Source organism: Thermobia domestica, chromosome 1, assembly GCF_964235325.1.
Source record: "Thermobia domestica chromosome 1, izTheDome1.hap1.1, whole genome shotgun sequence".
NCBI classification, from domain to species: domain Eukaryota; kingdom Metazoa; phylum Arthropoda; class Insecta; order Zygentoma; family Lepismatidae; genus Thermobia; species Thermobia domestica.
This window is the reverse complement of record NC_137454.1, coordinates 236,114,355-236,140,890: the sequence shown is the minus strand read 5'-3', so window position 1 is coordinate 236,140,890 and position 26,536 is coordinate 236,114,355. Positions and strand designations below refer to the sequence as shown.

The 26,536-nt window shown below is 33.8% G+C and overlaps 1 protein-coding gene across 1 annotated transcript in view; it reads right to left on the bottom strand.

The window, feature by feature from the left end:
* LOC145694707 (uncharacterized) overlaps positions 1 to 26,536 on the bottom strand; it is a 114,237-nt gene that overhangs the window by 13,420 nt on the left and 74,281 nt on the right. Inside the window, exons 2-5 of the mRNA XM_081771237.1 lie at positions 23,803 to 24,701; positions 15,218 to 15,284; positions 13,959 to 14,018; positions 3,229 to 3,332 (exon numbers count right to left, since the gene is read on the bottom strand). Of these exons, the coding sequence (XP_081627363.1) occupies positions 3,229 to 3,332; positions 13,959 to 14,018; positions 15,218 to 15,284; positions 23,803 to 24,701 (1,130 nt within the window). The remainder of the gene's footprint in view (positions 1 to 3,228; positions 3,333 to 13,958; positions 14,019 to 15,217; positions 15,285 to 23,802; positions 24,702 to 26,536) is intronic.

Sequence of the window (26,536 nt, the reverse complement as noted above, 5' to 3'; positions counted from 1 at the left end):
AGGTGAAAAGGTATTTAAAGAGGTTCGAAATGATCAATATTTTAAGCATCTCTAATCCAACCTAATTTTGATTTTTGAGTTCTGCGGCTTAGGCGTTTAAAGCTATCCTCAACATAACCTATCCAACCTTACTTCTCGGCATGTTCAGCTCTGGCACCGAAAGTTCACGGCACCGACATCTATGGATACAATTTTAATATTTCGAACTTACTGAAGAAAATGTTACACTCAACCTAACATAAAATTGAGTATCTCCGTTGTTAATTGAGATATATCAATGATTCTGGTCGCATTTGAAAGCTATTGAAATGCTTCATAACGTTTGTTTGAGGATGTGTTTTCTTAAACATAGCCGTTTCAAAGTTATTTGCCATAAAGTTTTAAAAATATGTGAAAATTATAATTTTTCTAGTTTGAGTGGCCATATTTAAAAATGGTGGCAATAGAATTGCAAAATTTTATAATAACAAGGAAAGCCCAATATATTCTCCGATAAAGAAAAGAACAACGAAAGTTTTATTTTGAATAGTAAGAAAGTTAAAAAAAATTAAATTTGGTAAGTCGAAATTCGTTGGCGGCCATATTGATGACGTCATAGAAAAAATGTACCCGAAATTTAGAATGTCTATCCGAGTTTTTTTTGTTTTGTTTTTTTACTTGTTTTTGATGGTAGATACCGGATCCGAAGAGAACAGCTGTGAGACATGCCATTCCTACGGGACCTATGGCCAGGGCCCGTACTATTGAGTTTGGCGTTACAATGCCTATCTGAATAAGGGCACTCGCTGAATGACGCATAGATACAATGATGGATTTCTCTCTAAATTCGTAGTTACACAATTTATGTAAACAGCCCTTTTACCGCAACAATAGGCTCACTAAAACTGCTTTGTCTTAGAGACGAACCATTAATGAAGTTGTTACGCAAGTCACAATGCAACCTTCAGCAGGACAAGTAACTCCTTTTTGCCTTGACCTTCATAATAACACTCTTGTTCACATGTTTAATTAGAGCAGTCTACTATTATGAGAGCGAAAACAAATCTTTCTCAAAATGCTATTCCACATATTTTTCAGTATCTTCAGCACGATGAACAAGTACACTTAAGACGGTGCTTTTCTACAGGAGCTCCCCTGGCTCTGGTTCACTATCCTCAAAAATTCTCTCACTCAAGCTTAGAGCTCAGGCTCGCACTCGTTCAGAGCTCGGGTTCGTTATCCTCAAATGAAGTTCTCATTTGCTCGTACTCGTCAATTACATTTATAATTGCTCATATTCAGGCTCACTATCCACTTATATACGTACTTCAATATGTGGTCGCACTCAATTGAGTTCGAGCCCGATTGAGTCTCAAAAACCGAACCCACGAGTTTGTAAACACAGTGCAGTAGCATATTCTACTTGATGTGGATGATACCTATATTCTTCCATTAGTTAAAGTTCGTATATTAATAGTTTTTCTTAAAGAAGAGCGATTGTAATCTTTACACGTAAAAGAACATATCCTAACTGACTGATTGATGAGTGTGAAGGCTAGGTCAAACTGCTTATTCTAGAAACTTGATATTCAAGACGTACATAGAATTTATGTTGTAAGGTACTACTAAGGGTGGGTTTTCAGGAACTGGATGTGGAAAGGAGGAAAATATGGAGGTTGCATTTATTGCAAGTAGTTGCTCCTCCATGTATTCGGCTAGTCTGCAAATTGCGTGCACGCTAGGAACATAAATTGGTGTCATGTAGGGAGCAGCGTAGCTAATGACAATATTAGCCTGACTGAACTATTAGGAATTAGCGTGATAGACAGACTGACATCTTGCGCTTATAGTGAAGATCAAGAATATCTAAATATCTTCGCCTAGATGGTTATGTAATCCGTAACTCTGGAAAGATTTGAAGTTTGCATATTAGTGCTACTCACAAACTGAAATGTTTCTGTTTTATAAATAGGATAAGATGTCCATATATTGAAATCTCTTAAGGGAGTATAAAATTAAAATTTAAAATCACGTACACATATAATATAATTTAATGATTGTATAGCCTGTTTCTGTTAATAAAATTGGAGATGTGTATTATAAATGCAATGATAAATTGTTCTTAATATTATACTATACCACAAATGTGACTACTAGTAATAAGTGAACATGTTTTAAAACGGAAAAAGTGAGGAGTTATCTTACCTCAAAATCAGCAGCACTATATCAAGATATGTTTGTTTGGCACAAACCTGTATTATGTTCTGTAATTAAACTAAATGTATATGTTCAGTTTTTTGTTTAAATTTTGTATATAATTTGATAACTCTAATAATAACGTATGAATATGGGCTTATTAGAAAAAAATTATAATAGTCTTGAAGCTCTACGAGTCAAGCAACGCCCTTTTGGACAAATAAATTAGATATAAAATATGGCATCACTTAAAATAATTAAACAACATTTAAAATAATAATTACTGGTCAAATTGAATTGAATTCTTAATTGTCTCTTCTTTGGCTTGATTAAAGTTTGGTGTTGCTTCCAGTTCCGAGGCTATATGAGACGTAAACCTACAATTTAACAAATCCGAACCTCCGTAATGTGTTTAAATTTTCCAATTATTTCCCATCGGGAATCGAACCTGAACTCCGTGCACCGAAGATGTGCACGCTAGCCACGAGAACAATGGACATACCTAGATAATCACTGTATTTTGAAGTCGTCAGTTAGTGTGGATAGGTGCCTCTGTATTTTAGAGACCATGCTCTTCACTTGTTTCTACCTTAAACATAAAATAAATCATCAAGTACGTAAAATTAAATACACACTAAGAAGGAAAAGGTAACAAAGTGATCTAGTTTTGCCTCTACTAGTTTTCAAAAAATACGTTTCAAATAATAGTAGGATCGCTATGATAAATTTATAGGTATAGTAGTTATAATTAAAGATGTACCAGCGATAAAGTATTATAGATTAATACTACACTAATAACCTGGAATTATTTCCGAAGAAGTAATTATTATGGTTTCCCGAAAAGAACTAAGATCAGTGGAAGAAAATACCGGTACAAAAGTAGAAGTAGCATTTAGTATTAAGCAAGATGAAGTTTCTAGTCTCTATATCCATCCTTCAGTGAAAATTTTGTATAACGATCATACGCTTTTAATAATTTTGGGAAATGTAAATTAGTATTTTCCTTTACAGCTAAAAACAAAATTAAATACAGCAATTATTTGGTTTACTTACAAGCATTTCTCAATACGAACACCTTGTTTATAAGCGCCTTCATTAACAACAAATAACCATTTATCATCTCGATTTTGGGCTACTTTGGGATAAATTACCAACTCCTAAAATAATAGAAAGGAAAGAACTATTACGTTTGAATAAGGGATATACGAGAGTTACGGCAAAAGTCATATATATTATATAGGCAAAAGTCACTATATCATATATATTACAAAAATGAGAACGAAAAAAGGTATTCTGAAGTATGCAAATGGAAGATTAGTACATATGAAAACATTACATGCATAGAGTTGGGTGAACATACATATCTCATAAGAAAATACAGCGGGAAAAATGAATACAACGAATTATTCGCTTCATACGCGTTTTACCACAAATTACAACACTACATATCATTAAAAGTAGAATTACAATTGTGCGCAAAGCCAAGCAATACATATCATATAACCTAAAATCCTTCAAAGTAGTCTTCCAAAGAATCCACTAGATGGCATGCTACAGTAATGCTATATAACCAAGTTGTAAATGCACTCTAATACTCCCGCAGTTTTCTGCAATGACACCTATGTTGGGCTAGTAAGGAGAAACGCCCTGAGCGTCTACATAATGCACTCATCCTTCACGACAGCATGACAGCTCATATAATCCAGCAGCTAGGAAAGTCCTGTTGGGAGTTTGAGAGCCAGAAGGTTTGTTTGTTTTACCGAGTTCTACTATCTTTAGTGTTTAAAAAAAAATTGGTCACATGTTATGAATCATGGTCATTATAGCGCAATGGCCGCCATCTTGAATATTCCTTTCGTATTCACTACATTTTTCTTAAATACATCTAGCTCAAGCTGTAATTGTCGCAAAATTATCAGTTATACCTCGTTCGATTTGCAATAGTATAGGCTTTTAGGTGACGTTATTCACTTGTCAGTAATACTCACAAGAGGGAAGTAAAGGAGGGAAATTTTGAAAAATTCCCTAAAAATTTTCCCTTTTACCGATTTTTTGCTATTATTATATGGCAACGCTGGGTTCTAGGCGAGCAAGAAAAATTACATACATTTCCTGTAATGTGATAAATATATGCTGAAAGTTTTGTCTTGATTGGTTCACTAGCAGAGAAGTAATAAAATATTTTGTATTTTATGATTTTGGTCGCTCTAACAATCTTTGGATTTAATGAAAGTACTTTTGTCACATAGAAAGACCTCCATCTCAGACTGTAATTGCCGCAGAGGTACAAATAATATTTCATTTTATAATTTGTTTGATTAGAGTAATAAATGATGTGGTGATACAGTTGACCTGCAAAAATCTGAATTAGATTATGAACAGTCACGCCCAAAGCAATGGGAAAAGTTCCTTTACGAGTTAGTACTCTCATTCTGTATATCATCAAGTACTCAACGTAGACGTGATACCTTATTTCAGATATCCTATTTCTTAATACACAATGGCTTAAGAAAACACCGTTACATGTCGCTAATGCTCAAGCAATACACTATTTAAGTAGATCTAAAACTCTCATCACCATGTTGAACCGTCAAGGGCTATGCTGCAATTATGATGATGTACTACGTCAAGATCAAATGCTAGCAAACAGGACTATTATTAGGGCTAAATGACACCGTGTTCCCATACCTCCATCAATAAAATCCAATATTCCTGTTCGAGGCGTTATGGATAATTTCGACAGAGAAGAAGCTACATTTTCAGGAATGCATTGAACACACGACACAGTACTTGTCTTCTTTCAAGACCATCATCTGAGTGATAAACTTAACGTCTCGTTAGAAGAACCTGATAGTCCAGAGAGATGCCTGGGAACGTTTGGCATTGATGTCACTTCACGAACTCTCACTAAAGATATAGATGCCCAAAAACTATTGTACTACACAAAGCCAAAAGCAAGGTGCAGTATCCTCAGTACTTTCGTTCCTAGCAATGACATAATTACAACAAATGAAATAAAACAGCCAAGCAGAAATTTAGATCTCATATGGTTTCTTTCAAGATTTCTTTAAAAATCCAACGTACCTCAATTAGATTTTCCTCAAGAAGTTGAGATTCCCTCTAGAAACGCTTTTATGAGTGCACTGTCTGAACATCCATCTCACAGGACCATTACGGGATATACTCCAATACTACTCTATCCTGCAACTCAGTATGACTCTTTTTATATAACAATGTGTAATTTCCAAGATATCTTGCACCAGTTAAATGTCGAAGAGAGTTCACTGTGGTGTGGCGAAGGCGTATATCATATAGCTAAAGAAATTCAGCTTCTTCAACCCGAAAAGTTTTCCAACATAGTTTTTGGCCTTGGAGGATTTCATCTTCAGAAAGTCGTGCTTGCATGTATTGGTCTATATCTCAAGAGAAGTGGAGCTTTGGAAATTCTTGTTCAGACTGAAACCATGGGTCCACACACTGCTGAAAGCGCTTTAAAAGGAAACCAGTATAGCAGGGGAGTTAGAGCAATAGGAATGCTTTGTGAAGTAATGGAAACACTGGAATGGAAGGCGTTCATGGAACAGATTAACATAACTAAATACTCCAAATTGTTCTCAATAGTAAAACGCATACAGTTATCAGTGTATGAAGAACAAAGTTTATCTAAAGAAACTAAATGTGCTATCGAAAACCTGAGTGCCATCAGAATGGACTTTGAGAAATTTAGAGAAAGTGGAGCACAAAAAAATATGAAATGTCTGCTTATTGGGATCAGTTTGTCTCCACACTTGCTCCTCTTCTCCGAGACTTAATTCGAGCGGACAGAGAAAATAACTGGGACTTGCATGTGTGCAGCCTAAGAGAGTGTTTGCCACTTTTCTTCTCATTTGACAAAACAAATTATGCACAGTGGTGTACTCTATATTACCACGATTGCTTAAAACTAGAACAAGAACATCCTCTGATCTATAATGAGTTTAAGAACGGTCGTTTCACAATTCAACATAGTAACAATAGATTTAGCAGTGTTGCATTGGATTAAGCACTAGAACAACACTACAATAAGCCAGCCAAGGGATCTGGAGGCATAATCGGAGTAACCAGACGAAAAGAAGCCGTGACAAAACACGATCTTATCAAACATGAGAAAGAAAATATAGCATACTTTTTGAGACGGTTTTGTGGGCTTAATGAAGACGATGAATATGCTCTTCATAATCAGTTTTCGAAGTATTTAACAATTCAGGAGCAGCAAAATATTTCAGAGATGATAACTCTTGTGCTTGAGAGAGGAGATCCCTTTTCGAAAGTTGATAGTTGTGGAATTTCTAACATCATAAGTGGAACAAAAATTGATCAAGTAATAGCTGAGTACTTACTCTCTATACAAGGAAAAGGAGATACTAGCTACAAAAACTTCGTTCAAGAAAGGCTTATTGACAAATCCAAAGGTATTCTAGATCCCATACATAAACAATTTCGAAAGACAAAGAAACACATATCTGCAACCGAGACGGCACTCCAAGAAACAAATAATGCTATTCGGTTCATAGAAATAGCATGTTCAAGAAATTTCGAAATTGACACAGTACTAAAATACGAGCTTACATCTACATCGTATTATCTAACAGATGATGGGTTCTTAAAGAAAGCAGATAAAGCACAACTCAGCAAAGAACTTGAAAAACACTTTTTAAATAAGAATGATGCAGTTAGTCATCTACCAACGCAGGAAACGAGAGCAACAATGGTGATTGACTTTATGGTGTACGCGCGAAAAGTCTATGTCAAACGACTTATGTGTAAGACGTTTGGAGACTACTTTGACTATTTGTGGAAAATATTTTTAAAACTTTCCGAAGGTTGTTTGCGCACTGCCATAGTGCTTGACTTGTATCAAGATAAAAGTATCAAAAACTGGGAGCGACTGAGGCGACAAAAAAATGTTGATCCTATTGATGTGATTCCTAGTAACCCAAATGCACCCCTTCCTGTCAACATGGATACTTTTTGGGCTTCAAGCCAGAACAAAGCACGTTTGCAAGAACTCTTCATTGAGTGGATTGTCGATCAAGGAAATTCTATAAAATCTTTGTATTTGGGAGGAGGTCACAAACATAACCCAAAGCTATGCCTGAAATTAACTGAAGGATCTGTTAGTTTGGTACCAGATCTTAACTGTGAATGTGAGGAAGCTGATAATAGAATCATGAAACATATCCAACACATGGTCGAAACTGATTCCATTGAAAGAGTTATGATTGCCTCAGTAGATACAGATGTTATGATTTCCGCACTATATCATTTCAAAAGGAGTTATAAAAAATGTGCCCTGAAAGAACTCTGGGTTGTCAAAGACACACGACCATCTATGAGGTACATACCACTTCACAAAATGACGGAGAACATGGATGACACACTTTTATATGTTCTTTCTGCTGTTCACAGTTTAACTGGTTGCGATACCACAAGTAAGGTTGGGACAAAACTTATGGCACTTAAAACAGCAATGACATCAGGAACCCTGTTGAACAATTTTGGGGTTGCTCCCTTGGATGAAGGAATGATACAAAATGCCGAGCATTTTATCGCAAAAGCACTTGGTTCACCAAAACCAAACTGTGATATGGTACGATTTGAACAATACCACAAAGCAAAAGCTATCAACTTTTCTCAACTATGTCCAACATCATCAACGATAGTCTTTCATATGCAGCGTGCATATCTTCAGTGCTACATATGGATGACTGCTGGATGAAGCCCAACCACTGAATCCACTAGAGTATGGTTACATAGAAGAAGCAGGATATCTTAAGCCAATAATAACGACTGGATATTTCAGACCTCCTGAATTTGTCTCTCCTTGTATGTGCAAGACATGTACAGTACAAAAGTTAATGTTTGTCCTTGCAGAGTGAAACAAATACCGTGTTGTCCATTCTGTAAATGTCAAGTGAAGAATATGTGTGTAAATGTGGGATGAAAGTGTCAGTTTATCAGACATTTGTGGACTATTATGTAAGAAGAAGAATAAATTGCTGTTTGAAAATATTACTTCATATCAAATTTGGAACACATTTCTTAATTACGAAACATGAAATGTTACGATTTTAAAAAAATCTATGTCTTCACTTGTGAATTAAATATTGGGTATTAATGTTTAGTGAATTTCTAGTAGTTCCACTTCTATCTTTTAGTGTTTCCACATCATTAAAGGGAAATATTTCGTGTGGATTTTATATTTATTTCCCTTATACTTCCTTGTCATAAGTTATAATGGCACATATGTTAGATTAATCCACACCATTTATTACTCTAATCAAACAAATTATAAAACGAAATATTATTTGTACCTCTGCGGCAATTACAGTCTGAGATGGAGGTCTTTCTATGTGACAAAAGTACTTTCATTAAATCCAAAGATTGTTAGAGCGACCAAAATCATAAAATACAAAATATTTTATTACTTCTCTGCTAGTGAACCAATCAAGACAAAACTTTCAGCATATATTTATCACATTACAGGAAATGTATGTAATTTTTCTTGCTCGCCTAGAACCCAGCGTTGCCATATAATAATAGCAAAAAATCGGTAAAAGGGAAAATTTTTAGGGAATTTTTCAAAATTTCCCTCCTTTACTTCCCTCTTGTGAGTATTACTGACAAGTGAATAACGTCACCTAAAAGCCTATACTATTGCAAATCGAACGAGGTATAACTGATAATTTTGCGACAATTACAGCTTGAGCTAGATGTATTTAAGAAAAATGTAGTGAATACGAAAGGAATATTCAAGATGGCGGCCATTGCGCTATAATGACCATGATTCATAACATGTGACCAATTTTTTTTTAAACACTAAAGATAGTAGAACTCGGTAAAACAAACAAACCTTCTGGCTCTCAAACTCCCAACAGGACTTTCCCAGCTGCTAGACTAATACGGCAGCAAGTGTGCAGAATCTTCTCTTGTACTCGAACATCTGCCATATTCACCAGACTTGACATCTTGCGATTTCGACTGTTACTAAAACTAATGGAACTACTGCATGAAACACGCTTGTGAGCACGTGAAGACATTGCCACAACAGTGAACCGTGAAATCAGAAGATTCGCTTGTAGTAAGGCTGTGTGTTTTCGACGTCTTCTGCAATGTTGGAAGTGTGTGTCTGCCACTGGTGTGTGTTTCTGGTCTTTACACATAATTGTAAAAGTGTTTCTAATGTAATTCGAGATAAAACACGTATGAAATGAACAATTTGTTGTACTCATTTTCCTCGTGATACTTTCTGATAAGGAAATGTACGTCCATCCAACGTCTTGTATGTTTACACATGTACTAAGCTTACATTTTTATATTTCAGATTTTTTTTTTACTTCATTACCATTTTCGTAAATAATAATAATAAGTAATTGCAATGACTCGCATACTAACACAAAAACCTTTAATTCACTTGCATCTATAATGTTGTCAAGATACAGGTTTGAAACTGTGTTGAAATTATTTATGATTACTGTCATACCCCTTACAATCACCTCGTAACAGGTCAAAAGAATCATAATGATCCACATGATTAAACTCTTGAATTTTATGGACAAATCATAAAAGTGTTGTTCACAATCACACATTATTATTATTATTATTATTATTATTATTATTATTATTATTATTATTATTATTATTATTATTATTATTATTATTATTATTATTATTGTAGTATTGGTAGTAGTAGTAGTATTGTAGTATTAGTAGTATTGGTATTATATACGAGTATTCATATTACCACACACACTGAAGAAAATAAAGGAAAACACAATTTTTCCATTTTTGCGAAATTAAAATAATAGCAAAAATGATAATTATCTTTCGGTTTTTCCTCGGAAAGTTAATGTACCTAACTCTGGGTTATAACAAACCTACTGTTATTATCATTTGAGAGATTTTTATGGTTATTGTCTTAAAATCATTACTCAACAATCTACTCAAAAAGTACATATATGCAAGTTAAAAGATGGAGAAACCGTTTGTATACATCTAAACATCGAGAAGATGATTATAGTGCACTGATTCAAGTTCGAATATACCAAGAAAATTTATATTATATATATAGTTAGTTTTTTCCTGGAGGTACGCAACGGTACGACGTACAATCACCTTTTCAATGAGAATGAAATATTTCCATTTCTAAATTGAACTGAACTGAATTAAACTGAAAGACAGTACGAAAATTCTGTTGGGACTCCACCTCTGTACTTTCTCCGCCGAAAAGCCTTTACTCAGTTCCCATTTTAATGTATCCAGTTAATTGTTTTTGTTCACTATTAGGAAGAGGATTAAGTGAAAACATTCCCTTGATTCTTTTCGCAAAGTTTATCCATTACTTTGGTGGTAGTTTTTAAAAACATTTTGGTAGCATGACTAGTATTCTGAAGAACATTATATGAATAATGTACTGTATGTGTGTTGTTATTGAAATTCAGTATTTGTGGAACCCTTGATGCCTTTTAAAAACAAACAATAGCAGTTTACTTTCGCCCGTTTACAAAGAGAGAGAGAGAAAGCAAGAAACAAATCACTCATAAATACTGGTTTATCATTACGTTTATTTTATTGTAAAATTAGAATGCAAGTAAGAATCAGACATTTTTAAAACATCTTTACGTATATGTATGAAGAGTTATTAGTTACAAGACTGCAGTGATATGTTATTGGGCATTATTATTATTATTATTATTATTATTATTATTATTATTATTATTATTATTATTATTATTATACCCTGAAAGGTATGCAACATTTTAACAATTATGAACCTGAGGTCCAGCGTACTGGCACCTTTATTTTTAGAAATAAAACGCTGAATGTGTATATATATAAGTGCATGTATGTTCAAGCATAACTCTGGAATACCTGAAGCAATTTTAACCAAATTTCCTACACATGTTACTTACAGTCTGGTAAACTACTGTGTCAGTAAGACTGCCTGGCAAACCTAGAGAGTTGGAGGGGGTGACACATAAAAATGATCCAAAATGACCAATTTTGGTGTCGAATCCATAGTTTTCAGGGTCGCTAAGATAAATAGTGACACTCCAGATGTCATTTAAATCAAGTTCAGCTCCCATTTGCACCCCTCTGGTGGGAAATGATGACATGTGAAATAATTGAAAATGACAGTTATTAGTAATCAAATGCATAGTTTTCGAAGTCGCTGATACCCTCGATACTATTTACGTACAAGTTCAGTGCCTATTAGCACCCTGAGGGAGAAGAATGGTGGCATGTAAAAATAATAGAAAACGACCGATATTATTGGGTCGATGCATAAGTTCGTGCTGTTTTCTTTTGGGTTGTCAACAATGCGGCGGCAAGCGATTGTTTATCGTTATTCCATTGTTTTAGCGTTGTTTGGAGTTTGTATGTTGTGAAACAAAGGTTTTCACGATTTGAACGTATTATTGTATGTATTTCAAACTAATATGAAATGTCAAGTTGAGAAAAATGATTATTTCCGTCACATTTTACTCTTCGGGTTTAGCCGAAATTCCAGTGTAGCAGAACCTGCGAGAACAATTTGTGCAGTGCACGGGAATGAAGCAATTGCTGAAAGAACAGCATAGAAAAGCTTCTCTTGATCAATGGCTAACAGGTTTCTTCGAGTGAAAACCAAAACAATTCTACAGGTGAGGCACTGAACTGCTACCTGAACGTTGGCAGAAGGTCATAGATAGTGGAGGCAAATACATCACTGAGTGATTGTGAGTTAATGTGAGTGTCAGTAAATGTATGCATTGTATTGTTACACACTCGTAGAATATGTTCATGTTATATCTATGTTGTATTTGTATTTGAATTAACAGAACAACAGAATGAAAATAAAATATAAAATATAAGAACCGCACGAACTTGTGCATCGACCCAATAGTTTTGAATCCACAGTTTTCTGGTCCTTAAGTTGAACTTTAAGTTTAACTTCAGCCCCAAAGTAGCTAAGATCCCCTAAAACACTAGGAGTAGTGGGAGGGAGAACATAAAATGATCAAAAGCCATCAATATTAGTGTTGAATTCGTAGTTTTCGGGGTTGCCGATATGAATAGTGGCATTCTCGATTCCATTTACATCCAAATTCAGCCCCACTACCATCCCTGGAAAGAAATGGTGACATGTAAAAATAATCGAGAGAGACGATATTAGTATCAAATCCATAGTTTTTTTTTTTTTTTTTTTTTTTGGATTTTTTAAGTTGACAGTTCCGATGCCCTTTAAGTCCAAGTTTAGTCCCCATTGGGAATAATGCTCTTAGCATTTATAAGAGGGTGAGAAGTAGGGAACGTATAAAAATAATTTTAAAAAATGACCTATAATAGTATCGAATCCATAGTTTTCGGGATCTCTGAGACGAATAGTGGCACCTCGAGAGCTCCCATTAGTATTTTTACGGAGTGGGAAGGGAGTGAAATATAAAAATAATAGAAAATGACAGATTTTTGTCTCGAATCCAAGTTCAAGCCTATCTTCAGACCGGGGAAGAAAAGGCGAAAAATATATATTAAAAAAAAAATGACTGACATGTGAAATTACTGTCAAATTCATAGATTTCGGGGTTGGGAAAACGACTGACCCATTTCAGATGACTTTTGGAACATAATAAATAATATCTGCCTCAACCTGATTTTTAAAAATCATATCAATTTGATTGCAGGGCGTTTTCTGTAGGGATAAGATTTTTCGAAATGTATACGAAAAGTAGAGTATTTTCTGTATTTTGATTATTAGGCTTTCATTGAAAAATGAATGCTAAAAGGGAAGCGAATTAAAATATTTTTCATAAATCTATTGTTCCCTAGCGAATAAGGGGCATTTCAGCTAGTAGTGTATAAACCAGAACGGTTTGACCATATAACATATACATATAGGCAGTCAAAATTTTACTCTTCAAAGAGACCTGTGAATGAGCCTAGGCAGATATATAGTCTATAATGAGCTTATTCATTCGTCTCTTCGGAGAATAAAATTTTGACTTTCTATGTATATGTTATGTTGTTAAACCATTCTAGTGTATATACTATTTCCTTTTCTTAATATACTCAAACCTGAATCAATGTACTGTAATGTAAATTCTCGATGTTTCGACGTACACAAGTGGTTTCCCCAGTTTTTTAAAACTTAATTTGCATTTCGACAATAATCATAATTAATGTTAAATTGGATAACCACATACTGTAAACAAACTGCAACCCTGTCTATTTCTTCACTTTGTTTTCTGAACGCTTGCAAATTGTTCCCGGAAACTCCAAAATATGAGTTAATAATGTCTACATTGGTAAAATATGAAATTACAGCAAATAGTGTCCTAAGCAGGATATCTATCAGTGCACGTTTGTTTAAAAAAATTTTAAGTTTTCACAAGCGATTTTTTAAAACAGATTACCTTTACGAATGTGTGTCTAAAATTGAAATTAAGAATGGGAAGTCATAGATTCAAAAAATATCTAACACACATCGGTGCTTTTAAATCTTAATTTAACGTATCTACTTGTGCTATGAGTAATTGTTAATACCTATACTCTATGAATTGCACAATCATATTCATAAAATATATAGACAATGTATTTATATTTTTTTAAACCATATTATCAAGTTTCAGTAAAAAAAATAAACTCTTTTTGACTCCACTTCTCTTTCATTAGTTAAAAGATAAATCAATTTATAAATTGCTAATTCAATTTCAGAAATAATATATACCTAGGTATAATCGAGTAATTAAATAACAAAGATATACCTCAGATGGGCAAAGTTCTGACTCGCCAGGTTCCAGAATACGACGAGAGATGGTATCGGTCTGAAACAAAAAAGTATCATGGCTACAATATTCAGCTATTATTCTTAATAGTATTTCAACAGAAGAAATATTTAAACCAAAATGAACCCAAAATAGCATTAGTTATTTACATTCAAGATAAAATAGCTCGTAAAATATCTCTCTTCCTTTCTTAATTTGTTTATTATTATTATTTCATGAAATTATGTCAAAACGCAACGCTAGTTTTGAATTGAATAATGGAAACAATATTGCTAGATTGGGCTGGAAGTAGCGGATTGGGTGACTTTTAAGGACTCTTACTACAAGAGTTTCAAATTGGGCGATAAGCTACTTTTGAGCTACTTTTAGTTATCTAGGAATATCTGCAGGTTATAAATGTTAAAATTACTTTTTAAATTGTCATATATTGTGTGAAATCATAATTTGTATGCTTATTATTATTGAAATTCCTCTGAATATTCATAACTTTCCTCCTAAGATCTAATTGCCTCAAACATGCCTATCACATTCTGAAGATCACGACTTCCAAAGCTAACCTTAAATTAAAGATAGATAATGTAAAGGTAGGTAATTACATTGGCTTCATTCTCATATTACGGGGCAGCAAATGGAAATCCTTGAAAAAGTTACATTCTTTTATGGAAACGACAGTACGATTATCTATGCGTACGATATTTGACGTTACGGCAGGCAGGTAAGATACTGTACTTCACATAGAAAGAAACCTAAGGTAATATACAATATACTATCTGTATGTCTTCAAGCAGTACTTGTGCATATATATATATATATATATATATATATATATATATATATATATATATATATATATATATATATATATATATATATATATATATATATATATATATATATAAAGAAAAAACAAAGATCTTTGAATTTTTATACGAACAGTGATTTTATTTGCAACTATATATGACAAAAATAAGGTACAATTTATTTGTTAAAATTTTGAGTAAAAAAACGAAGACCGTGCATAATTTTAGTATATTATTATTCCATATGGCTACAAGCTAAGTGTGAGAAGTTTTAAGCAGTTGAGAGAGAAGTTCCTATATAGTCAACATATTTTGGAATTTTTTTTTAACTTGCTTATATTTTTTAGAATATGGTTATTTTTTTTTAAAAAAATGTAGAAGTATTATTATACAAAATAACCTGAAATAAAAATTATTAAGAAAAGCAAACATACTTACAATATCTTCGTCCAGCAGTTCCTGGAAAAGAGGGTCATTTAGCTTCAGTTCATTTTCCACGTAACTACTGCAAAAGAAATATAATAATTTTGTTGTGTTATTTTTCCTTCTTTTGGTTCATATCTAAACGGTTGTAATAATGGCATTGGTAATTCAAAATATAACCAATAAACATCATATTTAATAACCAACTAATTAAATCATGTATAATACTGTCACTACTACTACTACTACTAAAAACTAACTCTATGACCTATGGAACCAGGAGATTCAATGCCGCGTCACGAAAGCTCTCCAGTGACTCCTATCCTTAGCCAATTCGATCAGTTTCTACTTTGTATTCCTATTTCTACGAGATTCATCTTAATATTGTTCTCCCATCTGCGCATAGGTCTTCCTAATGGTCGCTTTTCGATTGGTCCTCCAGTCAAGACTTTGAAAGCGTTCCGACTTTCTTTCATCCTTGCTACATGACCTGCTCACCTGAGCCTCCTAGACTTGATAACCCTGACAATATCTGGTAAACTGTATGTATAAATTATGTAGTTCCTCGTTATGAAGTTTCCCTATTCCTGTTTACCTTGGGTCTTAGGATCTTGTTCTCAAATCCAGTTAGTCTATGTTATTCCTTCCGAGCAAGTGACCATGTTTCGCACCATACAGAACAGCAGGCATGATTATCGTTTTATATATTTTAAGCTTCAAATTTCTCGACAGAGTTAGTGACGACAAGAGATTTTGAACTGAATAATAACACGAATTCCCTGCTTTTAGTCGACATTTAATTTCTTCGTGAACATGGTTTTCGTCTGTTAACATTGATCCTAGATATTTGAAACTGTCCACTTTACCAAAAGTATTAATCGATATTCTAACGCATCTATAATTTGCCGTATTACGATCCCGACGCACTTCCAAGTATTTAGTTTTCTCTGCGTTTACTTCTAAACTATTAACCCTGCAAGCGTTTAATAAGACCTCTGCATTTCTTTCTATTGTTTTCCTATCATCCCCTATTAAATTTACATCAGCATATGCCATAACAGCATAGGCCCTGATTGCTATCTTTAATTTTCCTTATAGCATATTACAAACCAAAGTTGAATAATAATGACGACAACGCATCTCCTTGTTTCAGGCCATTCGTGACGTGAAAGCTCGTGGGAAAAAAAATCCTACCCGGGCTTTACTTTGGGATTCATTTAAACATATCTTAATTAATCTAATTAGCTTTTTCTGCATTCCAAATTCTGTAAGAATGTTGTACAATGTTTCTCTCATAACCGAGTCGTAAGCCTTTCTAAAATCAATAAATAGTTGATATTGTATTGTATTGTTGATGTTGTATTGTATTCAGTGGGGAATATATTCCCACTTCTTCTCGAGTATTTGTCGAATGGTAAATATTTGGTCAATAGTTGAGCGATTTCGTCTAAATCCGTACTAATAATCTCTAATAATTTCATCTGCATGTGTGGTCAATTTTGCTAATAGAATGTTTGAGAGGATTTTATAGGATGTTGACAGAAGAGAATTACCTCCATAATTATTACAGTCAGTTTTGTCACCTTTCTTGTGAACTGGAACAATGATTGTACAACGACTCACCAAAGGTAGTCGTCAACCCTGGTTCGGCTAATAATATAAGTAAATCTTTAGTGGCAATAATCGTTTGCACCTTAAAATATCTTCAGTAATTATATTCACTAGTATTATCACCTTTTCTACTGAAATTACAAGTCGATGATGAGTATTAAATAAATTATTCGTTGATTCTCTTTTAACGTATCTTCACACAAACTGTCTTGCAATCATACATGTTGATTAGGTATCCATAAACAAACTACATAGCAACCAACTATACAATAATGTATATTTTTTACATATATTAAAACATTCTTCTTTTATTTTCAATTAACATTATATCAGGTATAGTGCTTGTGTAGAAGCACTTTCTGCCCAAGATACAGGTAATTATCAACCAATACAAAGTATCTCGTTGTATAAAATGTCGCCCGATAATGGGACTAAATATAAAAGTTACAAGGGAGCTTGACTTTTATATTTAAGAACCACTGGTCCGTTTATAATAATGATATTATATTAATTATGTCCTTTACATTTTGATCGCCCCTCGTATATAACTTTATTAAGTTTCCTTCATATAGATACATTTATAATAAGTCTTTTATTCCATTAATATTTATCTTTTATTATAAAAACGTCGTCGCTTACTAATATAATCAACGAAGGGTGCGAAGTCAAAAACGTAAGAGGTAATTACATTTTAAAAGCATAAATCACAATGACCAACAGTTTCAATCATCATTAAAAACGGTGATGTTAAAAAAATGTTTGATCTTTCCAGGGCGCATTATATAATAACTACGTTAGATGATATTTTTAATGTATACATCGTATCAATAAGGCGTCAGAATACAGAAGAATCTTATTCGAGTAACATATAAGGTAGCGCATGAAGACAGTCGTCGGATAATTAGCTTAATAGAATGAACCTTATACTTAAAATAATCTTTGACAACAAAGTTTCAACACAAATCAATATAATATAAATAACCTTTGCTTTTAATCAATTATGAATCGAATTATAATTCTTCACATTAACAAGAAAGAATTAAAATCATTTGAAAATTATCATTTGTTGAAACAAACGTGATAAAGTATCTAAAAGTCATAAGGGTTGTTTTCATTATTGACATTAACACATAAATTTGAAGATAAATGTTCATAAGAATCTATAGCTGATATGGGTTTAACCCTTACTTCATCAACTGCAGTCAGTTTAAATTCGTATTTGCATATGATTCTAATAAAGTACATTGTACTGCACAATCGTGATTATGTTCCGCATTATTTTGTACATGAATTGCGTCATGATTTTGATTTTGATATGAAGTGCCATCTCTTGAACTACGGTTATGTCTATCCATGTAGTTTACTGTATTTCTGGAATTTCGCCATGTATTTCGTCTATTTTTGAATCTATTTCGATTAAGCGATCTGACATAATTATTGTCACGATTGGTTAGGTTAGGTGGATTCCCATCATATCTTTGCCTATTTTGATCGTTCTGATTGTTTAAATTTACTCGATTTAGGTTGTGTTCCGTATCGTTCACATTACGGATATTTAGATTCCGAACAGGTACAAGGTGATCTGAATTATTTTTAATTTTGCCTAATCCCGCTTGATGATTCTGAGCATGGTATTGAGTTTCATAACATTGGACAAGCATTAATAGGTGATTAAAACTCATGCACTGCGTAGAAAACAGGATCTGTTGTAGTTTAAACGGTAGTAGATTTCGAATTGATGCAATCACTCTAGATTCCGATTGCAGTGGATTTACGACTTTTAATTCGTTATACGTATTTACAACAAAATCAACAACAGATTTGTGCAAGCGAGGATTAAAAGGTTGGTTTCTAATCGTGGCATCTCTGTTTGCAAGTAAAAAGTCGTTTTCGTAATTTGCAATCAACGCTGCTTTGAATTCCTCATATGTATTGACGTGATCTCGTACTGCTTTAAACCATAAAGAACATGGTGGGAGTAATAAATGAGGGATTAGTTTCATATATTGCGATTTATCTATACACATTATACTGCACTCATCCTGAAATTTTTCTAGGAAAGAAGTAGCATTTTCATTACATTTACCACTAAACTTACTCATAGCACGTATTTCGCTCATCTTTACACTTAACTTTACCTTCCTTTCACCATTTCGTGTTCGTGTTGAGTGACAATTCCTACCTACTGCGTTACGCGTGGTTCCACCATCTCTTTTCCGCCCATCTGTATTCATTGGATGAATTCTTTCCAAAATAATGTCCTCATCGGATAGATTACTTGAAGAAGAGATAACGTAAGGCCCACGTTGATCTGCTGCGGGTGAATGCGAGGACATCTCTTGTGAACAAGGGAACTCCAAACGATCATTAACCATGTTGTTGTGGTATGCGTTGTCCTTAATCTGTAGCGTCCTAATTTCCTCTTGTAAGGTAGATATCAATTGAGTATTTGCACGTATTTGACTAGAATTATCTGTGACCTGAATCTTTTGCTGACGAACAGAAGATTCTATTACTTCCAAATCCTTTTTTACACAATTGACTTCTTGGATTACATGGTTGTAATTATCCTGGCAATCTTCAGATAATCTTTTTAGCTTTTCATCAAACTGTAACGTGATGTCTCTCACCGCCTGGATAACAGATTGTTTCGTCTCTTCTGATTTTTGATCTATTTGTTCTAATCCTTTACTCAATTCTTCTGACTTTTGATCTAAGTGCTCCAATCGTCTACTTAATTCTTCGGATTTCTGCTGTACCGTCTGTTTTAATTCGTTGGACATCTGAGCCAAATTTTGCTTCATTGCTTCTAAATCGTCTTTTCGGCTTTGTTCCTGTCGCTGTAATGCCATTAAAATTTTGTCTTCTAATGTCAACATTTCGGGTGTAACGGGAGCTATATTTTGCTCGTTGTTAACACTGTCAACAGTTTCATTTTCCACTGTCTCACCGATCATAATTTTTCTTGTGATTATTCTGCCACTTCTAAGAATAGTTGAGTTCGTATTCATGAACCTTCTTACTGAGGTAAATTCACCCTTACTTTAGACTTCGGGATATGAATTTACAAGAATCCCGGGTGAGGTAAACCAAAAATTTTACAACGACTCACCAAAGGTAGTCGTCAACCCTGGTTCGGCTAATAATATAAGTAAATCTTTAGTGGCAATAATCGTTTGCACCTTAAAATATCTTCAGTAATTATATTCACTAGTATTATCACCTTTTCTACTGAAATTACAAGTCGATGATGAGTATTAAATAATTTATTCGTTGATTCTCTTTTAACGTATCTTCACACAAACTGTCTTGCAATCATACATGTTGATTAGGTATCCATTGGTTCTTTCCATTGGTTCTTATGGCAATTCTTCCTTGTTCCAGATAAGGAGAATGAGTTTGTGTATCTTGTTCCACAATTTTTTTTTTTTTTTTTTTGCCTCCAACTAAAATTAACTCAGCTGGAATTTCGTCTATACTCGGAGATTTGTGTTTCTTTAATTTCTTTATAGCGATTTCTACTTCTATTCGGTTGAGTTCTGGAATATACGGTTCTGCGGTGTGTATTTCCTTCTCTCCACGCACATTAGTTTTTGGATGCGTGTTAAGCAAATCGTCACAGAAATCTTTCCATCTATTTAAGATGCTATCAGTATCAGTGAGAACTTTTCCGTCAGCCTTGTTTAATATATAAGCACGAAGTTGATATCCTTTCTTAAATTCGTTGATTCCCTTATACATGTCCCGAATGTTTTTATTTTTACTATTATCTTCAAGAACCTTAACTTTAGCTTTCAAAAACTCGCGTTTCTTTGTTCTAAACGTTTTGGAAGCTTACTAACTGATGTCTAAGAGCTTATGTGTAATTATTTCATTTGGACTTTGTAGCCAACGTAATTTTGCCTATTTTCTCTTCTCTACTACTACTACTACTACTACTACTAATACTAATACTAATAATAATAATAATAATAATAATAATAATAATAATAAATAAAATTATATGCTCTACTCTTTAACCTCAACTGGAGGTTTATATTATGGTGGTGACGCACTTATAAATGTACTTTTAAACCGCCTCCAGTAGTTCGCACAGTATTATCTTTACTGAAATACCACTAAATCTGCTTCAGATCACAATAACTCGAAGTTATTGAAGAAAGGAAAATTAATATATAAATATTTAGGTACAATTTGTTAATTGCTGCAATTACACATTGAATTTTCAAATACATAATATCAGTTAAGTTGTCATTCCATCCCACATGCATTAATATTATATTGATACGTATTCAAAGAATTACAATAATAATAATAAGAAGCAGTGTCACAGGTACGCCACATAAAGAAGTTTGGTTTGCACAGTTCCACAACATGAAAACAGAAGTTTGAATATTTGTATTTCCCCGCTTTTCCTTCCTCATTTAAAAACTTTACTAACAGTACGGTAAATAAATATTTTAAAACAAAAAATAATTAAATATTTAGATTCATCGAGTAGAAAGTATTGTACTTTCATTGTAACATTATACTCTAGAAACAGATTAATATTTTATCCTGAGCATTATACTAAGATGCTAATCTCAACAGCACTGCGGGTAGCCTACCAAACAAGGCTGGTGTTCATAATTACTTCCAACAGAACTATATAACGAACCGATTTTCGATTGTCAATATCTTGGGATCAACTGGATCGATCGTCTCCATCAACAAACTCGATTTTCAACTTGTGACCCTCTATCCTGACCAAAATTGATGATAATTAAGTTGTTCTTGAGATTTTGTCTCTCCCGACACATGGACACACAGGAACAGACAAAACAAATGTATACATGAGTTTTCAAGGAGTTCGGTTTACCAAAACTCGTTTATAATATTTACTCTGTTTGTTTTCTCTATTAACGCACCAGACCATATTATTTAATGTGATATATATTTACAACTTTTTTTTTTTAAATCTTCTCCATATTGTTTCCAGATGTACTTCTAAATATACAGAGGTTAACCCTATATCTTTCACATCTCTAGATAACTTGGTTTAAATTAGGATTAAACTATATTTAATGCTATATAGTATATAGTAGAAACGCGTTATTTCGCGGATGTTGGAAGACATTATTTTACACCCGCGATATAACCATAACACGATATAATGAATCTTAATCTTATAAGGAAGTTAAAGGAAATTTTCACTTTTTTATTTACATAACTTCCTTGTTGAAGAAGCCACTTATACATCAAGCAGTCATCTGCTTTAATATCTTTCCCGATTCAAGCTCCCCTCCCCCTTTTCGAATCCAACATCACGTTCATATCAAAGACACAAAATACGGAACTTTTCTTCATTTTTATTTCACTCTCGTTCTAAACCTTTCGCTATTCTGCACTTGAGAAATAGCCCTATACTCGCTTTTGACATGCAACTTTTACTCTCTTAATTATTTTTAAATTTTCCTCTATTGTATTTTTTCTCTCTCTTAATGGTTCAACCTACTGTTACCTCGACAAATAACCGGGCAAGAACAATCACAAGTAGAAAATTTAGAAACTACAGAACGACCAGGAATAAAACAACAGTACATTCTTAGTAGATAAGTGCAACAAATTCTTAAGTAGTGCAGTAAATTCTTAGTAGATTTTCGGTGCCAAATATTGGAAACTCGAACTAGGCTGCACGTATAAAAAGAGTTCAATTCGACTTTAAGGTACATATTTGTACAGTACCAGCGATATTATCGATTTCGCGTTGTTTTTGAGGTGCGACAATAACTGGTTTCTACTGTACTTCATAAAGTTCTTAATTTGACATGGTTTGTATCAATTTATGTCTGCTATGAAATATACGAAGCTCTTTCCTTTTTGTAAATAGTAAGTTTATTGGAGATTTTTGAAGGAAATGATTCAGTAAATAAGAAAAGGTGAGTCATGGGGGGGCACGGACTTCCCGAAATCCCGACTTTTCTGTAAATTTAGTCTAATTTTAGTGGTAATGTTTCAAATTTTAATATAAAATTTATCCTCAATTAAAACTAAAATCTGACTAATGCAAATCACTATTATTCATTAAAATTGATTTGCTTTAGTCAGGTTTTAATCTTAATCAAGGCAAAGCAATTCTAAAACTAGAATGAATTGCATTCATAATTTATCCTCATATTGAAGTTGACTCCTCTCCTCAGAAATAAATTCCTGCGTACGTTGCTGGCCACAAGCTAAGCAACGAAAACTTTAGAGAGATCATACAGATTCAGAAAGTTGTATCAAAAACAATTAGTTCATTAAGGTAAACTTTCTTTCCTTAGGTCATAGCAATAAAATTTAAATTTTTATCAATATGACTTTCCTCAAGGGGTAGTACTGACTACGTTACTGCGAATAATTTGTGCCAATACATTACATATGTAGATAGGAGTGTAAGTTTAATAATATTTCAAATGGAACTTTGTTTGTTTTAACGATAATGCTTCTGCTTAGATGAGATTGTGAAAAAAAGAAATGAAATTCCTACTTTTATGTTCCATGGATTATGTCACTTAGGCTAAAAGAGACTATTGATTAATACACGTGATGAAATAAGAATTTGGGGGAAACTGAAGAATCCTGAAAAGTTCCACAAATACAATGATGTCCACCACAAACTGTTGTAGCACCGAGGCAGTGTTCTTCCCTGGATGATAATGTGAATAACAGTATATAGCCGTTGTAGTTTTCTTTTGCCATATATAGAGTGATTTTATTTTATATTTACTTATAGAGTGAAGGCCCCGCATGGTACACAAATATATCAATGACTCTACATGTAGGTAAGTTTAAAAGTAAATATTCTAATTTTGATTGTATAAAATTTACTATAGCAGTACTGCTGAATAAGTTTCTAATAGAAATCATTATATTTAAGAAAATGTACTTAAGTTAAGGTCTTTTAAAGTTCATTAAATATTATTGACTATTTGACTATGGAACTCTAATCTTATGCAAAATCGTCTTACCTTGGATAGTTTTCAATGTCAATACAAAATGTACTTCCATTAGCACAGCAAGGACCATTACGGCCAGAAAATGGAACAAACCGCCTGTCAGGAAACACAATATCAGGAGATTCAATGTGTGTTGGTCGTTTATTTGGTCTGACCAACCCACCACTCGATCCTGTTCTTTTGGGATGTGATGGACGTTGTTGTTGTTGTTGTTGTCCTCTGTGTTGCTCAGCAAACACTGGTCTGGATGGAGATCTACGAGCTGTTGGTGATACTTCTTGGTTTTGGATAGAATCTATTTGCCCTCTTGACGCAATGGTGCTTGTGGATGCATTTCTAGGCACTTGTGAAGAAATCGATTGGTGCTGTTGACGTACTGACGGAGTTTCTTGTGATGGGCGCTCAACAACTTCATAAGTTGGTTCAAACTCTTGTTTGTTTCCAGTGGAACTTGTAAATGGTGTTGAAGGAGGTTGATGTAAATTCACTCCACTAACAACTAAGCCAGGAATATTTCCATATTGATCAACTCTACGTTTAGTTTCAGCTCGACTAGAAGTTGGTAACTGAGATGAGATTACACTTTCTTGCAATGCCACTTGGCTTACATAAAGAGTTTCTCCATCTGGTGTAATTATTTGTTGTCTTTGAGTACGCGTGGGATTCACTCTAGCATAAGAGGCTTGAGATGACTGAGTTAAAATGTCTGGTATGTTTGCTGAACGATATGAATGAGTTCTAGGAGCAGCTGTGCCCCAACTTGGCCCCCCACCTCCTTCTCTCCCCCCTCCGGCACGAGAATACGTTTCATAGCTGTATGTTGGTGCCCCATCCGAGTAGTAAGGATTTGCGTTGTAGATGGAACCTTGAGGCAGAGCTGCTACGTACCAGTGAGCTCCACTGATCCAAACCTATGGAAATAAGAAATGTAGCGTAAGTAACGAGCTATCTGATAGAACACGGATATAAATTTGCACAATGTAACAATATAAATTAAATTTAGAAAAATATCTTCCTCGCAAGCTTTATCGAAACCATAGCGAGTTCAGATGACAGGTAAAAGTTAGAGCCAGCAGCTCGTTCCTATTATTTAGTATAATGGTAGCATGTTATTTTGAATTTGGGTAAACTTTTACACTAAAAATCTCCTTCACATTATCTTGGCAGATAGGTGCAGTTTATCAAAATAATTAAAGTAAGACACAGAAAGACGAAACAGTCCCTAAAGAGCCAGTGGCGGCTCTTAAGGGAAGTTACATCGTTATCGTTACAAGGTAAGAGGAGAAAGCATTACCTAACGTTCTAATTCTTATATAGAGATTTTTGAGGTTTGTGAAACTTCCTTCTCTTGACTTGTAGCAAAAAAAAAAAAAATCTAGATTTTTATCGATGTTACTTCTCTCAAGAGCCGCCACTGCGGCAGATCCATGGTACAGTGCTGCCTCTATTGACTTGACCTGAGCCACAAAATGCTCTATTTGCTGTATAAATGGAGAAATAACAATCATAATTCCTTCATGTTAGATTAGAGTTTAATATTATTTTAATCAACGAGCCCACATGACATGTGAATCTAAAATTCAACAAGCATCCGAATATAAGATCCTATCGAATGAGTTACTTTCGCAGTAATAAATATTTCACAGCAGATAACTAAAAGTTCCACCAGCTATTAATAACTGGTTGCTCGAATCTAGAATTTACACTCAATATTCGTTCAATACACACATACACAGGGAAAGAAAAGACATCTTCCTCGTGGCTCTAACAGTAAGGTAAGCGTACGCGCCTTTAGCGCGAGAGACAATGGTTCGATTCCCATTGAGAACTCATGAGGTCTTATCCTACATCTCTAGATATAGGTCTCATATAGAGTCGGTACTAAAAGAGATGTTAAACTCCGAATCAATGAATCAACGCACCAGATACATTGACATTCATACGTGTACCCACCATATAGGCCTACATATATGCTTCTATATACATCAAACATATAAAAAAAAAGTTGGGTAGTCTATATGTTCTCTGAATCTTTCTCACAAACACACTACCTTATTTTAAGTCTTGTAATACATTATAATTAGTTTCTATGGATTGGTTAAGTTTATGCCATAGGAGTACATCTTTAAAGTAGATTCTCTGATATTAACATTTTAAAGCATTTTTTCTCCTGGTATTAACAATTTAATTATTACTCTATAAGAATTTCTCATCATTAATGCTGGAGATTATTTAACATATCCTTTAATAACGCATTCACATTTTGTCCATGACAGTACTGTTGAAATACATGAAACCTTAGTAATGTAATAACTAAGCCTTCTTTTATATCACGTAATTTTTCCCAACCGCTGGTTGTCATTAATTACATATTATTATTATAGATCCACTTATGTAACCTATAGTTGTAGGTGTTATATATATTGTCATAATAGCAAAACAATACCCTCCTCGTTAGTTACATTGCTCTATGCGTACCATCGGTGCATGAGACCCCGAGTTTGATTCCCGGTAGGAGAGCATCGAACGCACTAGAGCAATTCGGATCCCACTTTAGATTGTAGGTTGCTGGTAAGAGAGCACTGAACGCATCGCAGTGATTTGAATTCCACCTTAAATTGTAGATCCACGTCTCATGTAGCCTCGATATGGAAAAGTAACGCAAAACTTCAACAAACTGTTGCTGATATTTAGACTGTAGCTGTCATATGAAGTCTCGTTGTTAACAAAGGACACAAACAAATCA